This window comes from Phocoena phocoena, chromosome 1 (genome assembly GCF_963924675.1).
Source record: "Phocoena phocoena chromosome 1, mPhoPho1.1, whole genome shotgun sequence".
NCBI classification, from domain to species: domain Eukaryota; kingdom Metazoa; phylum Chordata; class Mammalia; order Artiodactyla; family Phocoenidae; genus Phocoena; species Phocoena phocoena.
Genome location: NC_089219.1, coordinates 170,310,675 through 170,323,969, shown reverse-complemented (window position 1 = coordinate 170,323,969; position 13,295 = coordinate 170,310,675). Strand labels below are relative to the sequence as shown.

The window sequence follows — 13,295 nt, the reverse complement described above, 5'->3', positions numbered from 1 at the left end:
CGGAAGATATTTTAATGCATTCCAAGGAGCCCTAGATTTTTAAACTGCAGCTACGCAGCCCCAAAGCAATATACACTCGGATTTTTGTTCACCGGAGAAGGAGTTTTCATGTGCGGGTTAGAAATGATGACAGGTGGTTTTAAGAAAACTGAAATCGAGGCCAACCAAATGAAAATCAGAGTTTTACTCTTAATAGGGAGTCTGTCTTTTGTCAAAGAGGTCAAGGCCTTTCTTATTCATCTTTAATGTAAGTCAAGGTATTTATTTTACCATTTCCGTATATAAATTGTACATTGCTATTTTAGCACTAGAATGTGTTAAAGGGAACGCTGAATTCAGGACTGGTTAAGGGATGCCAAAAGATCTGGGGCGAGAATCCACAATCCCCCAAAGATCCCTCCTGCCTAGTGCCCTGGCCCTGAGTAGGGGGGGACCTTCTATTCCTGGGGGAATGATAAGTACGTTCATTGAGTCCCTCTTCTGCGTTGAATCTTTGTATAGCTCTGTACAAGGCTTCTCCTCAGTAAAATAGCTAATGACTGTGCTTTTTAAAACTCCTAGCTGTCTGCCCAGTTGTTACAACACCCTCTGGCTCAGTGGGCAGCTTGTGCTACAGACAGCCCCAGGTGCTCTGTGGGTACCTTGGTGAGTACACTCGTCTGCTTTATATACCTCGTTTGATGTAGTGATAGCCGGCCCATCCTTAGTGTGTGTCTCCTGGGGGGAACGTGTCAGAAGCAAAATAGAATTCTGAAGTGCAGCCTTGTAGCTGGACAGTCCCACAGGTGCCCCCAATTTTGTAGTCAGAGTTTCTATGAGAAAGACTCATGAATGCTTTGAAGTGATATGATGACTTGATTGCTGTATGGGGAAGAATGGATCGTGGGTCTGTGAGATGTGTGCGATCCAGGGGTTAACGAGGGATTTGGCAGATTGATCTCTTGACCCCCGGGAAGGATACTCTCTGGAGGGTTGAATGGTATGGCCAGAACGTCAAGGGTCCTTTTTTGGTATCTTATTTGAATCTATGTTCTTGTTTCTGACACATAGCAATGGCTCAATTAATGTTTCCGGTACTGAACTGAAAGGGAGGAAGGAGATTTTCTCTCCTTTGAAGTTCTAGAGGGAGGCCTGTGGGAAACGTGTGCTGATCATTGTGACCTTGATGTTGCCATTAATGGGTTGCATGAGAGACTGAACCTGGGAGCTTGCCACCTTCAGTTGACTGAACCTGGGAGCTTGCCACTTCGCCCTGACCCTCAGAACAAATGCAGACTCCTCCGAGCTAGGGCCACGTGTTAGGTTGGGGGCCACCGAAGCCGGAGGTCTCACCCCTTTCTGATTTGGAACATTAATACATTCAGCCAGCTTTGATTGAGTGCCATCTTTTATTGTATGCTGGGCCATGAGACCACAGCACAGAACAGGTCTTAGATGATCCTGACACTCAAGGACTCTGGCCCAGGTGGTACCCTGATCCATTCAGGAAGGGAGGAAATGGACTTGCCACCCTGGCGTTGGTTCCCACTGCACTTTTGAGGCCCTGAGGAAGCGTGAATTATATTGATTCTAAATGCAGGTGGAGGTCCCAAATAAGGACAAGAGAAATGTTTTTATTACCCCAATAGACGTCTGACTCACTGGGTTATCCTACCGTGAACTTTACCATGCCTAACCTTGCTTCTTAGGAATCAAGGAATCAAGAAATGAAATAGTTTAGTTACAGTGGCCTAAGCTGGGCTTTCCTAAAAAAAAAAAGAAAGAAAAACAAAAACTGATTCTATTGAGAATATACATTTATTTTAGTACAGAAGGCCTCAGAGTGGCTAGAAGCTGCCGTGTGAATAGAAAGAGTGAATGGCTTGATCCATGCTTTTAAAGTTCCCCTTTTTTGAGGCAGATTATGTTTGGTTTTCCATCTCTAAATGTGTATTTTATTTCACTGTCTAAACCAACGAGTTAATTGTCTGATTTTTTTTTTTCTTTTTTTGGTCTCACCAGCTTTTTGGAAAAGACAAGGGAAAGGGATGAGAGAAGGAAAACATTTGTTGACTACCCCCTAAGTCCCTGGTATTTAAGGCACGTCATCCTGGGTGGGGAGGGCGAGTGCGACCTCCCCATTTTTCCCCACCGGAAACTGTGTCTTGGAGAGGTGAATACCTTGTCCTTGGTCATCACCTAGCAAAAGGGGCAGAGCCCAAATCTGAATTCAGGTCTGGCCCTGGTGCCCTCCACCACATGGACCCCAAACTTCTTTTATTTTTTATTTTTTTGCCCTTCTTTTTGCTTTCCCTTTGGAATCCCATCCCATTCATTTTATAATTCTCTGACCTACCACTTTGGATTCATTTCCTTTTCATGTTTTCTTCCCATAGGAAACAAGTGGAGAGGCCTCCCCTAGTTCTTGGCCTCAGACACGCCTTCTCCCTCGGGATTATTTTCGGTCATTTAATCGCCCCACAAGCTTCCCTATTTCTTTGGTGAAAAAACACTAGAAACCTACCCTGCCCCTCCTGAGTCTGGGAAAATCAGGAGTGTCTCGGAGGGTGTGGCCAGGATGGGGGAGACAGACGCACAGATTCCCTAAGGTGGGAACCTCTCCCTCCCCACCCAGCTTCTCTCCTGGGAGGAAACCCTGCGGACCCTTCCAGACCTTCCATTCAAGACTGCTGAGCAGTGGGGCTCTGCATTTTTTTTTTTTTTTTTTTTTTGTCTCTGTTCTTAGAAGTAGTAATTGAGTAAAAATGTAAGTGAGCGGATGCCAAGGGGCAGGCGTCCAGGGTCAGGGTGAATTTCTCCATGCTGACTGTGATTCTGAACACTCGTTAAGTGGAGCCTGGCTCGTGCCAAGCGGCTCGAGGGCCATCCCTGTCACCTTGTGTGAACCGCCTCTCCATTCCAAGGAGAGGTTGGGAGTGGCCGCAGGGAGGGCGGGGGGCCGGTGGCGCCTCTGGCTTTCCTCCCTCCGTCTCTAACCTGGGTGTAGTTATCACCATGTGTCCTGACACCCATGCTTGGACTGGCAGCGCTGTTGTTTCATCAGCTTTGCATCAAATCGCCTGGAGGAGGAAATAGTCCTTGCCCCTCACAGCCCATGTGGCTGCTGCATAATTTTTCTCCCTTTAAGTTCACTCTCCCCAAAAATGTAGGTGAGGATGAGGTGAGCCTGCCTGAAGGTTTTTCTCCTGAGAGAGAAGAACCCAGAAGATAAGCGGCCGAGACAGTCTCTCTATGAAGAAATGGATTAGAAGGCACGAAGGGAAATTCAGCTTCGTTCTTCAAGGATTTACTGAGCGCGATGCTTTTTGTTAGCTTGGTTCAGATTTAAAGATGGGCTTCTCAAAGTGTGACCTGCGTTTGTATGTCCCGAGGGGTCATCGAAAGCAGATTCCCTGACCTACCTCAGGCCTGCGGAGTCAGAATCGCTGGGGTGGGTGGGGCTGAGGAGTCTGTACCTTTAAGAGGCAGCACAGGTGAGTCAGGCCTCGCTGAGGGGAAGATGCTCTCATTCTGCTGGTCTGTTTACTCAAAGTCCTTCAGCTTGAAGGATGCAGATCCAGTGGGGCCTCTGTTTGATCAGCTGGTCCTGCAAGTGTGAGACCCTGAATCCACAGCGTGGCTGAGTTTTCACCCTGTGCTCTCCATGTCCCCCAATGCATATAGATAGCAAGGTAGATCTGTGGTTAATTACACTTCTCACACACAACCCCTGCTCACCATTCACCACAGAGGAGGCCCTGAACGTGCAAACAAGTGATGACACGGCGGGTGGATGCCTAGTTGGGATGTTATGTACGGGAGTGAATGCCTCCGTTCAAGTGTGGATTGGGAAGGGGAGTTTCGAAACTAATGTATAATGTGTAAGTGATGCATAATTTATAATGTCTTAGTCAATGTATAATGTTTAATTCGCTGAGGTAGTGTTTGGTCAAAGCACCGCTGACCTCTTCGTGGCCTGAATCCTGCTCTGAGACATTCCATGGGGTAAGGATCCCGCCAACAATGGAATGTAAACTCTACTCTCTCAGCCAAACTCAGCCACAAGTAACTGCAGTTTTCTCTTTCCAAATAGTGTTTTTTTTTTTTTTTTTCAACCAGAGGTATTCGAGCAGGTGAAAATCTGACCCAGATATTAAAAAGAAAAAGTTAATGATAAATTACTTGGTATTTTCTTTGTGCAACCCTAGACCTCCTGTTATTTTGATGTTGTTTTGGAAACATCCAGTATTTTGATTCCAGCCATACAATATGGATATTACGTAGTGTTTCTGACCATCAAACTAAAGAAGCAGCCAGTTCTTCTACATGGTCTGTATCACAAAACCAAAAAAAAAAAAAATTGTTATTTTTTTTTTTTATAAACATGCCCAGAAAGCGTCCTTGTGCCCCAAGTGATTTCTCTGTTACTTCTACCAGTCTGAGAACTAGGTTGTTTGCTGTGTGGTGAAGGGTAAATGTGGCAGTCAACTAGCACCAGAGGAAGAGGCACTAACTACAGTGGTTACTTTATAGCCACCCTAGGATTATACTGGTCAGGGTTAATAACCACTAGAAAACATGAAGTTTAAAATATTAATATTATAAGAACTCATCACTCTGCAGATTTAAACAATGGGAAAAGAAGCATTTTTCTACTGAAGTAGGAAACGAATGACGGGTCATATTCATTCTACTTCCCAGCAAGCCTTCCATTAAAAGGTCTCTACATGCACAAAAAATATAGATCGAGTTTTAAGATAAACGTCAAATGCATGCAGAGATTGTGGGAAGACAGAGGTAAAGACGAGGCATTCTTACGATACTGTCTCTCACTCCACAGTGTTCATTGTCTGCTATGTAATAGACATCCATCTAGGCACTAGTGATGACATCAGTGAAAAAAACAGCAGAAAACTTTGCCCTGGGAGAGCTTCACATTTTGGAGAAAGAAGATAGACGATTAGTTCAAAAGACGAGATAAGAATGGTAGAATTTGATCAATGCGATAGGGGAGAAAAGCAGCCTTGGGGGAATGGGGAGGTGAGTTGCGATTTAAAGTAGGCTGGGCGTGGAAGGGCTCATCAAGAGGGTGCCATGGAAGCAGAGACTTGAAGGAGGGCGTAGGACAGCCTGAGACAATGTGGAGAAGAGCGTTTCTGGCAGAGGGAGCAGTGGGTACCGTTCCTTCCACGCTCAAGGATGATCCAAAGTATCCTAGGAGATGAGATTAGAGAGTTAATGAGGCGTCAGGTAGGGCCTTGGAGGCCACTGTAAAGTCTGTGGCTTTTCCTCTGCATAAAATAGGGAGAAGGGTGGTTCTAGCCAAGGGGTTTCTGTGGCTAAATTGAAAAGAGTGCACAGGTAACCAAGGAGGAGTACGAAGCCCAGTGAGTTGGACTTGGCAATGCATGGGAAAGGCACTTCACAGCTGCATTTCTAGGTGAAGCTGCACCAAGAGCTGCAACCAGACCTCCCTTGTGCTGAGTTCTTTCTTTAGCAGAGAATTTGATAGGCAGGCTACAGGTGGGTTCTGTATGTAGAATATGGTTCTTTTGGTTTTGTTTTGTTTTGTTTTTTATTGTTTTATATGAATACTCCTGAGTTATTGGCAACCCACCCCCTTCCTTTCGGGAAAGAAGCTATCTTTGCACCCTTCTGTGTATGAAAATAACCTCTTGGGTCTCCCATCGTGTGCTAACAAGTATAGAATGGCAGCTGTTGGAGGCTGCACTTGCTGTACCGCCTAGTCACAGCCACCCTTGATTCAGTGACCAGGGACACAAGGCACTAAACTCATAGGTGACCACGGTTGGCCTCGGAGAATGACAAACTATCTCTCCCTGTGCGAAGTGAAAAGTTGGGCTTGGAAGGGTCTTTGGACCTGTCCAGCTGTGCCTCATGCCTTTGCCTAAACTTTGAAGTGGGGTCATAAGCCAGGGAATTTGTAAGACTATGTCCCTTATCAGTCAAAAAGCATTTCTCTTGGATGAGACTTTGAATTCTAATGTTTAAGTCTTGAACAGCAAGACTTTACACTGGGATGGCGATTTGACTCCTTCATCCATCTGTATAAGACATGTCTACCGAGTCTATAGTGCGTGCAGGGGCTGGATGAAGTTGCCATTGGATGGAGGCATAGAGCACAGTCCCCGACTTCAGGAGAGCTACAACTTGCTGAGGAGCTCAGGCAGACCAAACCAACCAAACCAAACCGAGAAGCTAACACCATGTGGTTGATTATTAGTAAGGGTCTGAGAGGTCAGAAGAATTGCTGAACTTGCTTGTCAAGGAAGCCTTCTTGGGGAAGGTGGTATTTGCTGCTTGAAAAGATGGCCTTTGGGGTGGTTGTTTGGCCGTCATCCAGTAGCCCTAGGAAGCTGCTTCAGTTTTCTGGAAGGAGAAGATTTGCCCTTTCATGTCGTTTTCTTCCTCTGTGAGATCGCGTGACTGCCGTCTTGATGAATCACGAGACAGCACAAGCACTTAGTGTAGTCTTTGAGAAATTGGATGTATTCCTACAGGAGACCCGCTGTGAAATACTGAGGCTGGAGAACAGGGCAAGATCATTATATCAAGTATTTGTTCTTCAAAATTGCTACGTTCAGGAGACATAATGGACCCATGGTGTATAAAATCCATTACACCACGATGTGCTGTTGTGTAATGGGACTCTGGAATATAACATTATTTTATAAGCTGAAAGTCACTAGTGCTTTTCTTCTTCACCTCGAAGGCATATCACAACGATGGGTCCCTCACTCATGTACTGTGGATTTGTGGGTTGGCTGTAGTTGTGCTCCATGACATCTTCATTGCAGGACACAGGCTGAGGGAGCCGCATGTAACCCGGGCATGCTGACCTCCTGGCTGTACCTCAGGAGATTTGACAGTTATCCCCACCCCATTCCATTGGCCAAGCCTGATTTCAGTAGGAGAGGAAGAGGCACAAGAAAGGGTCCATATGTCTGTGGGCCCAGGGGAGAAGGACAGACCACATTTTGACCAAAATGGTACAGTCTACCACAGTGTAGGTGCAGGAGTTGGGGAAAGACAAAGATTTCACCCATGTTAAAAACTGTCTGTGTTGGGCTTCCCTGGTGGCGCAGTGGATGAGAGTCTGCCTGCCGATGCAGGGGGCACGGGTTCGTGCCCCGGTCCGGGAGGATCCCACATGCCGCGGAGCGGCTGGGCCCGTGAGCCATGGCCGCTGAGCCTGCGCATCTGGAGCCTGTGCTCCGCAACGGGAGAGGCCGCAACAGTGAGAGGCCCGCGTACCGCAAAAAAAAAAAAAAAAAAAAAAAAAAAACTGTCTGTGTTGTGGGTATGGCTTGGCTAGAGCCACACTATCGCTTTATCTGTTGAATTATGAGGAGCTTTATAATGGATATTTACTGAATAATTAGTAGGTTGGCCTTATAAGACAGACATCAATGTCCTTGTCCTCCATTTTTATGTATCACTTGTTCCTCCAACCGAGACAAGTTTATTTGGTGTCAGAGGCACAGTTGGTAGTACTAGGTTCAGGAAGCAAGTCCTGATGTGTTATGTGAAATTTATGTATGTCAGGGAGGCTCAGGCTTACCTCCAAAGCATGTACTCAGATCCCTTAGCCTTAGGGTCTCAGGTTGCCACTGTGGTCCTCACATGCCCAGCAATATCTGGTAAATGTGCTTCACAGTAAGGATCCAGGCTAAGCTTCCATGAGACTCTAAGTTTGAAGATGCTTAACTGTTTGCTAGAGGGACCATGACTTTCCTGTTTCTTCTCTCTCTTGTGTGAGTTCCATGCCAATTGATTTAAACATCGTGTACCATGTGGTTCCCTAGAATTCTGTCTAACCTGAACCTTAGTCTCCTGCCAGTGACCTATCGGGTTGCTGCCTTAGATTCAGGCTCCTTCTTGCTGTGTCCAGTGAGAAAACCGGAGAATGACCCCGCCTGGCTTGAGGCATCTTCTGTACCACTCTCAATCCAGGGGCAGCCATCCATCCCCTCCGAGTGCCCCTGAGCATGCTGGGTAACTCCATGCTTTCAAGTTCATTGCCATCTCCGCAGCCTATTCTTAGTAGCAGCAGATGCTGAGCTTTTCCATCCTGCTCTTGGGGTCAGCGGTGGGAAAGAGCAGAAAAAAATGAAAGCATTGTTTTGCCCCTGGCTGGACATCTGTATTTCTGAATTGCCCTGTTGTGTGGATGATGCAACCACTGGAGCTGTTTTGCTGAATGTGAACTTTGTCCACCGACTGGACTTTAAAATTGGTTTTGGATCCTTGTGAAATCCAAACGGTCAGACCACATTTTTCTAATCTTCAGTTGGATTGTATCTTTGCTCTGAAGCGGAGCTGATTCGTATGTGTTCGCCTTCACGGCAGGGGTTGCTTCTCTGTTTTCCTGGTCTGCGTTGCTTGTTTTCTCAAGGCTGCTACTTACCTCGTCCATTGTGTGTAGGCAGGAGAGCGGGAGGGCAGCTCCCTGCGGGAACTGCGGCCACTGTGGCTTCAGAGATGGTTTACTCAAGTGTTATTGTTAGGGAGAGAGTAGACTGGCTTTCAGAAACTAAACAGGGGAAGCACCAAGACCAGCTCACCCACAGGTATGCTGGGACCATGGCAAAGACTTGAACTTGGGCTTCAGATATCAAAGCACTCAGATCCTTTATTGGAAGCGTTGACCTTCAGGGCTGTGGTCTCTACTTGGGTGTTCTAGTGCTGGGATTCTCAACCTCACCGTGCGGGAGAATCACCTGGGAGATATTTAACATACATTCAGGCTGAGGTCCGCCTCCAGAAATTCTGAGTCAGTTGGTCTGGGGTGGGGTCTGGCATCTTTAGTTTTTAAAAAGCTTCCCAGGGCATTCTAACGTGCAACCAGGTTTGAGAACCTCTGTTTTGGGGGTTTACATAACTTTTACTACTATGATTTTCCGTCTAAGTATCCATGTTCTAATATGAGTGAACTTCTGCATGAAGAAAAGGCGTATACCTGCTTGGGGGTATTGATAGATAAAAAGGGTGGATTCTGGCTTTAGTAATAATAAGATGAATAATAATGTTACCGATAGCCATTAGTTATTGAATACTTAGTTCGGCAATGCACTAATCTTTCTCTATTAGCCCTATAGGATAAACAGTTATTCTCAGTTTTACAGATAAGGAAACCGAGACTTACAGACATCATGTAATTTCCCCACAGTCACACAGCTAATAAGTGGCAGAGCCAGAACTTGAACTTGGTCTGTCTTGTTCCAAAGCTCCAACTAATCGCTCCCCTGAGACGATAAACTTAAGTATACACAAGAATATTTGGGGTGAGGGGATGAGGTGTCAGAAAAGGAGAATTCACTGAGTGAGAATAATATGTATCTGTATTTTAAAGAGATCATTCTTTTCTGCAAAAGGAAAAATGATATGTTTGGATGCTTTCTTTTTTCTTTTAAATCCAGTATTTCTCTCCTGAAAACCTATGGAAATTCAAAGCAGGTAGCAGAACCCAAGGGCTTGAACACAGGTGTTGGAATTAAGCAGTGGCTTCTGAGTTTAGCTCATCTTTATTCTCTGGGTTCCCTGTTTGAAGAACAGAAATGGTTGCTTCTTATATGAACGTATATGAAATATGGTGCATCCTTATGTGATTCTCTTGTCCACACTGGATAATCACTGGACCGTGCAGTGTAAAATCCTGGTGTTTTTCTTTTTTTTTCTCCCTAGCTAGGAACAACTGTTTTTTGGCTAGTAAATCTGAGTTCTTCCTCAGACTACTGCATTAATCCTTTAATGCCTATTAAAAGATCAGAATGGTTCCAGGCCAAGGCCCTAGAAATTCCATCTCCAGTTCCAGGCCTTCGTATGTATCCTCATACATATGAAGAAATGTTGCAGATCAAGGCAGCCAATAAATATTTGTTAAATGTGGGAGTGAGTGAATTTTGCAAATATGGACCATAAGAGAAATAGCACCTTGCATATCGCTGAGGACTCATTGGGAAATGAGCAAAATGCCTTAGTCCACTGGTCTGCTCCCAGTTTCTCCATGGGGCCACTTGGTCTGTTAGCCAACTCCTAATTCCCATGGGGGGAAAGTTTTTGTACTCTAAGCAGAGCAATATTAATAGGATTAAAAGCATCTTATTATCACCAATCTCTGTTTATATCTCTGAGCCTGGATGAAGGGATACTGACTTCTTCTTTACTGTCAGTAGCATTTTTCATGTTATAAGTTAGGAAAAATTCAGAGTCCCCGGGGGCACAGAAAGAACACGAGTGAAGCTACTTGCCAGCCCTTATGAAAGGCAAGCCTATATTTGATGCATTCTTGTTGTGGATGGTCCCACGGGGACGCCTGGATCAATACTTGCTCCCTCTGTGAGTTCGAACTGCTGTCCCTGGAGTTATAGTGGGACAGTTGGGCCTGTGTTCTTGGGTCCTCAGCCAGACAGCACAAGTATTTTTAGGGTTCTTCTTGTTTCAATCCAATTTCTGCTTGAAACTTTAACACATGCAGGCTGCACCGAAACAACTTTTAAACTACTCTCTGGGTAGTGTAGGAGGGCTTGGATTAGTACTACAGCCCTTAAGCATTTTTTTTTTTTTTTTTTTTTTGCTAAATATCCAACAGGCTGAACAGAGGAAATTTAAGTCTAACCCTGGGGGGGACCCCGGTTTAGTCATCTGTCTAGACAGACGAGTTCATATAATGGGCCTCTCTGTTTCTTTTGCTTTGTTATAACAGACGGTGGTCCCTTCCTTTCAACTTTGTGAGGATGTCGACCTTTGGTTTTTTGATCCCAGCCTACCACTGATAAGCCAAGAAAGTGACTCATACATGAGCCAAAGATGACTCTTGAGGGTGACACTTAGTCTGTGATATAATAGAAAGAAAATACAGGTTTTGCATAAAGGAGAATCCTGGGTAAAATCCTGACTGTGAAATATTGGGCAAGTCAGTTACCCTCTCTGAACCTCATTTTTCTCTTCTCTAAAAGGAGAATTGATTTTTAAAAATAATGCTTCTTAATGGTACTTTAAAAAAAAAAGAAATTAACACATAAAAATGCCTTGCCTGTGGTAGGGAATTAATATATTTTTTATTCATTCATTCATTCATTCACTTATTTCAAGGTGATCAGTGAAGACTTTTTCTTGCTTTTGTATTCTGAGAACTATAGGAAAACCAGAAATTCCAACCCATGTTTTTAATATCAAGTTATACATTGAGAAAAGCAAGTGATATATATATATATATATATATATATATATATATATATATATATATTTTTTTTTTTTTTTTTTTTGCGGTATGCGGGCCTCTCACTGTTGTGGCCTCTCCCGTTGCGGAGCACAGGCTCCGGACGCGCAGGCTCAGCGGCCACGGCTCACGGGCCCAGCCGCTCCGCGGCATGTGGGATCTTCCCGGACCGGGGCACGAACCCATGTCCCCTGCATCGGCAGGCGGACTCTCAACCACTGCGCCACCAGGGAAGCCCAAGTGATATATTTTTTTAAAGCCTAAGAAAAAATGAAAAGTGGTACCAATTTCTGTCAGAGGAAAATAATACTGAAGATATCATTTAAACATTGGTAAAAGTAAGTAAGGCAGAATGATATTCTTTGTCTTATCAGGAGGGCTCAAAACTTTCAGAACCTGCCTAAAAGAACTCTGTGTGTTAGTAACTATTTCTACAACTAAGTGGTACATCTCTCTCCCTTGTTATTTCACTTTAATCCCTTCCTGAATTGTCCCTGAAAACAAGGATGTGGAAAATACTGTTTTATTCAATTTAATTCAATAAATATTCACTGAGCATGTACTGCCTCAAGGGCTTGCTGCCTGGATCACACGAGTGGATAAAAATGAGGAGAGTAGGGGTAGATCCCCCCAGAAGAGGCAGCACACACAGCCCAGAGGAAGGCACTGGGCTCACATAACATAGGTGTAAGTGGAGGCGCCCTATTTCTAGTTATGTAACATTGGATAGGGCACACGCCCTCTTTGAGCCTCAGTTTCTTAGCTTCCACCAAAATGGGACAATCATGGTAGCTATGTGACAGCTGGCATGCCCCTCAACACTTGTAGTGTTACTTTTGTCATTGTTCTTCCTCTTTTTCTTGTTATTCAAATATCACCCCTGCCCTCAAGTAGCTTATAGCCTATTTGTGAAGACAAATTGATACACCCACTGCCCTACACAAAGCAGAACCATTAAAAAGTTGCTGAATGATATTTACAAGCCAAGGCCAATGGTAACACAAAGACAAGGTGACTAGGTAACGAAACCGACTTTTTAAAACATCGATCCATATCGTACATAGAATGATATGTGTACCTGAGCAGTGAATAGCCCGAGCCTCAGTATGAAAAGGGAAATAGGAAAGTCAGCGTCTCCTTCAGCTGTTAAAGGGCAGAAGCAAGTGACGTCTGTGTTGATAGCAAAGCGTTTCACGTTTCAGAGTGCAGTTCTTGACGTTTCCATACATTGAAATTCCATTAGAACCCAGTGCTTTACGTGGCTTCGGATATGGTATGTCTGAGTCACGTCTCTTTCAGTACAACTGCGATCAATAAAAAAGCCCAGTAAAATGTGGTTAGCCCCAAGGACATCCCTCCCGACCAACCCCATCCCCAGTCAGCACTGTGATTCATTCAGTCTACTGCTCCCCGCCCCCCCCATAGACTCTGTACTGAGAGAGGCTTACGCTTCTTCAAGTACAAAGAACAGAAAGGCCCACTCTTGTGCCGGTTGCCTGCCCCTCCTGTTGTCCGGCCTGCCCCACTCCTGACCCCTGGGAAGCCCCGTCCTGTCCTGTGCCTTGGGTGACTGTGGCCAGAGAGGAGCTCTGCCCAGGGTCATGGGTACACAGAATAGATGTCTCCAGAGGATGTGGCCTGAGGTTACAGAAGGCCTTACTGAGTAAAAAATCTTGTCCTTCCTCTTACTGATACAGCTGGCTTCCTCCTGTATCCTCTGTAAAGTGAATCTTGAGGCCCACACTGGCCATCACCTCCTTTGTTTTAATTCCTTACGTATCTTGTAGTGTTTTTTCCTTCTTGCTCTTACGCACAAGTGACCTGAGGCAGCAGCAGGGGTTGTGAATGCACAGGGAGGCCAGAGGGGAGGGGAGGAAAGGAGGGTGGGAGCCAGACAGGTGTGCAAAGGACAGAGACAGCTGTGGCCTGCTTGCTGTTTGGACTTGGCAGTTACCTGCTGGAGCAGCGCATTCCCAGGCCAGCGAAGCAGGAAGGGTGTCTGCCAGCAGACTCGAGCTGTCATCCCGGAAATCCTTGACCTTCCATCACCCACAGGGGAAATCAGGCCTCCCGA

The 13,295-nt window shown here is 45.3% G+C and overlaps 1 protein-coding gene across 2 annotated transcripts in view; it reads left to right on the top strand.

The window, feature by feature from the left end:
• Positions 1-13,295, top strand: part of TGFB2 (transforming growth factor beta 2) — an 81,598-nt gene that overhangs the window by 14,935 nt on the left and 53,368 nt on the right. The window contains exon 2 of one of the 2 annotated variants that reach the window (XM_065873298.1): positions 562-645. The exons of the other annotated variant lie outside the window; for it this stretch is intronic. Within the exon in view, the coding sequence (XP_065729370.1) occupies positions 562-645 (84 nt within the window). The remainder of the gene's footprint in view (positions 1-561; positions 646-13,295) is intronic. 2 annotated transcript variants of the gene reach the window in all.